At 57.4% G+C, this 2,737-nt stretch overlaps 1 protein-coding gene across 1 annotated transcript; it reads right to left on the bottom strand.

The window, feature by feature from the left end:
• Positions 1-861: 861 nt before the first annotated feature.
• EAH_00047540 (hypothetical protein) lies at positions 862-2,737 on the bottom strand (the record flags this gene model as incomplete). Its single annotated transcript, XM_013394565.1, has 2 exons — positions 862-2,213; positions 2,563-2,737. Coding segments are annotated over 2 exons (1,527 nt in total), but the record flags the coding sequence as incomplete, so codon positions are not given.

The raw sequence follows: 2,737 nt of genomic DNA, 5'->3' as shown, positions 1-2,737 counted from the left end.
AATAAACCCTTCTCCTCTTCTAATGAGGGCCTCCAGGGGCCCCCACGGGGCCCCCAGGGGCCCCTGGGGCCCCCAATGGACTCCTTGGGGGCCCCGGGGGCCCCCAAGGGCCTCCATTAAATAGAGAAGGGGCCCCCCCCAAGTGTCTCTGCACAATCGCTTGGGGGGCCCCCACACCCCAACGACGATGGGGCCCCCAAAGGGCCCCTTCACATTCACTTGGGGGCCCCTAGCAGACACCTGGGGGCCCCTTGGAGACACCTGGGGGCCCCTTGGAGACACCTGGGAGCCCTAGGGGGCCCTTTAGGGGGCCTTTGTGTATTGTTGTGCTGCACTGAGTTTTTAGTTTGTTTTAGCGTTTGCTGTTGATGTATTTATTTTTATTAATTTGTTTGTCTGCATGCCACCCGCTTTAAAGACAAAAAACCTGAAGGCATCGAAACGGCTCGAGTACGCACTGGGTTTGCTGCTGCTGCTGCTGCTACTGCTCTGCTGCTGCTACTGCTACTGCTGCTGCTGCTTCTCCTGGCGCTGCTAATGCTGCTGCTGCTGCTGCTCCTGGTGCTGCTACTATTGGTGCTGCTACAGCTGCTTCTGCTCCTTCTGCTGCTCCCTCTGCGCCTGCTGCTGTTGCTGCTACTGCTGCTGCTGCTGCAAGGGGCTACGAACAAGACTAATAAGAGGTGAAAGGATAATGCAATTGTATGAATAGCGGTTTTAGAGGCAAAGCAAAGAAATAGATAAACTGCACACACTGCGGAGATGATGGGGGGCTGAGATGCCTATACACCGCAGCAATTTGCATACAAAAGCAATTTGTGCAGCTTCCGGTGTATATGCAGCTCTTTAGCTGAGGGGCTGCTAAGCATCTTCAATCTCATCTTCTTCTGCTGTCTCCTCTGCTGCAGTAAAGCCCCCCAGCACCTGCGTGCCAGCTGTCTCCTGCTGCAGCTGTCCTGCTGCTGCTGCTGCTGCTGCTGCTGCTGCATTGCAGCGCGGGTTCTGTAGCTGCTGCGAGCAGCAGGTACTGCACGGCACCTGAAGAGGAGGTAAAACAAGAATGCTGCGAGGAAGATTGTCTTCGGTCTCCTTGATGTCTCTGTCTCTGTTTTGTCTCTTCATCAGACAACCACCCCCCACTCGGAGCAGCAGCAGCCGCTGCTGCAGCTGCTGCTGCTGCTGCAGCTGCTGCAGCAGGCGTCCTTCCCACTCCAGCAGCAATCGCCAGCTGTCTATACTAAAGCAGCACAACCCTCTGCATTTTTTTGCTGTGCATGCAACGCTCGCAGCCCCCGAGAGTCTCAGAGAAGCAGCAGCAGCAGCTGCTGCTGCTGCTCCTTTGCTGTCTTGCGTCTCTTGAGCGCGGAGCAGACACAGAGGAGACAAAACCTCAGCAGCAAAAACCCCTGCAGACGTCTGAAAGCAGCTGCCCCAGAAGATGCATGCAGCAGCAGCAGCACCACCACCACTTGAGCGACCTGCAACGTCACGCTGCTGCTGCTGCTGCTGCTGCTGCTGCTGCTGCGCCGGCGGAAGCAAGTGCTGTTGCAGCAGCAAACGGACGCTTCGTGTGTACGTAAGCCACGCAGCAGAAAGATGCTGCTGTCTCTTCCTCAGGTCTCCAGCAACGCTGCCACCAAATGCAAAGCCCCAACTCCTGCTGCCGCTGCTGCTGCTGCTGCTGCTGCTGCTGCTGCTGCTGCTGCGGGAAGGAGAACAGGGGTGTAGGTTCGCGTCTAGGACAGCTCTGCAGCAGAGCTCAGCAGCAGCAAGAGCAGCAGAAGCTTCAGGAGCTACAAATGTGTCTCCTGCTGCCTGTCTCCTTTGTTTGCTAGCAGCAGCACGTGCTGCAGCAGCATCGACAGCAGCAAACGCAGCAGCAGCAGCAGCAGCATCTTCAATAGCACCAAAGAAGGGTAAGTAATTTGCGTGCAGCAGCTGCTGCATATCCTCTGCCTCAATGCTGGCTTGCTGCAGCACTGCAGCAGGAGAGAAGTAAAGAGGAGGCCTCTGCTCCTTTGGGTATAACTCCAAGAAAGACAGCTGCCGAGGCTGCTGCTGCTGCTGCTGCTGCTGCTGCTGCTCCCCTGCTGTTGCTGCTGCTGCTGTTGCTGCTGCTGCTGAAGTCGGCGCACGAACAGGTGGAGGCAGCAGCGGAGAGCCGCAAGGAATGAACGTACAGATCGACTCCTTAGCTGCCCACAGCCAATCACCTGCAGCAGCAGCAGCAGCAGCAGCAGCAACAGCAACAGCAACAGCAGCAGCAGCAATTGCAACAACAGGCTCAGGAGACTCCCTAGAGCGGCACGTGCTGCCAGCTTGCTCATGCAGCAGCACAAGCAACTGCGATCTACGGCTGCTGCTGCTGCTGCTGCTTCCCAGAGGGTAAGTTCTTAAAGCCGCAGCAACTAGAGCAGCAGCTACATCAGCAGCAGCAGCTACATCAGCAGCAGCAGCAGCAGCGCAGGATGCTGCCGGAAGCGTAGTTAGAGTAGAAAGGACAACAAAGCAGCAACAAAAATAGCAGCAGCAGCAGCAGCAGTAAAACAGCAGCAGGCTTACCTCCACGCAGGATATAATGCGGGGGCTGCTGCGTCACCACAGGAGCCTGAGGGGCAGCAGCAGCAGCAGCGGCAACTGCAGCAGCAGCAGCAGCAGCAGCGTGCGACCAGTCCAATTGCTGCGGCTGCTGCGGCTGTAACACCGGCTGCTGCTGCTGCTGCTGTAACACCGGCTG

The sequence above is a fragment of the Eimeria acervulina genome, genomic scaffold (genome assembly GCF_000499425.1).
Source record: "Eimeria acervulina Houghton genomic scaffold, Eah_scaff730, whole genome shotgun sequence".
NCBI lineage: Eukaryota > Apicomplexa > Conoidasida > Eucoccidiorida > Eimeriidae > Eimeria > Eimeria acervulina.
This window is presented reverse-complemented; position numbering and strand designations above follow the sequence as displayed.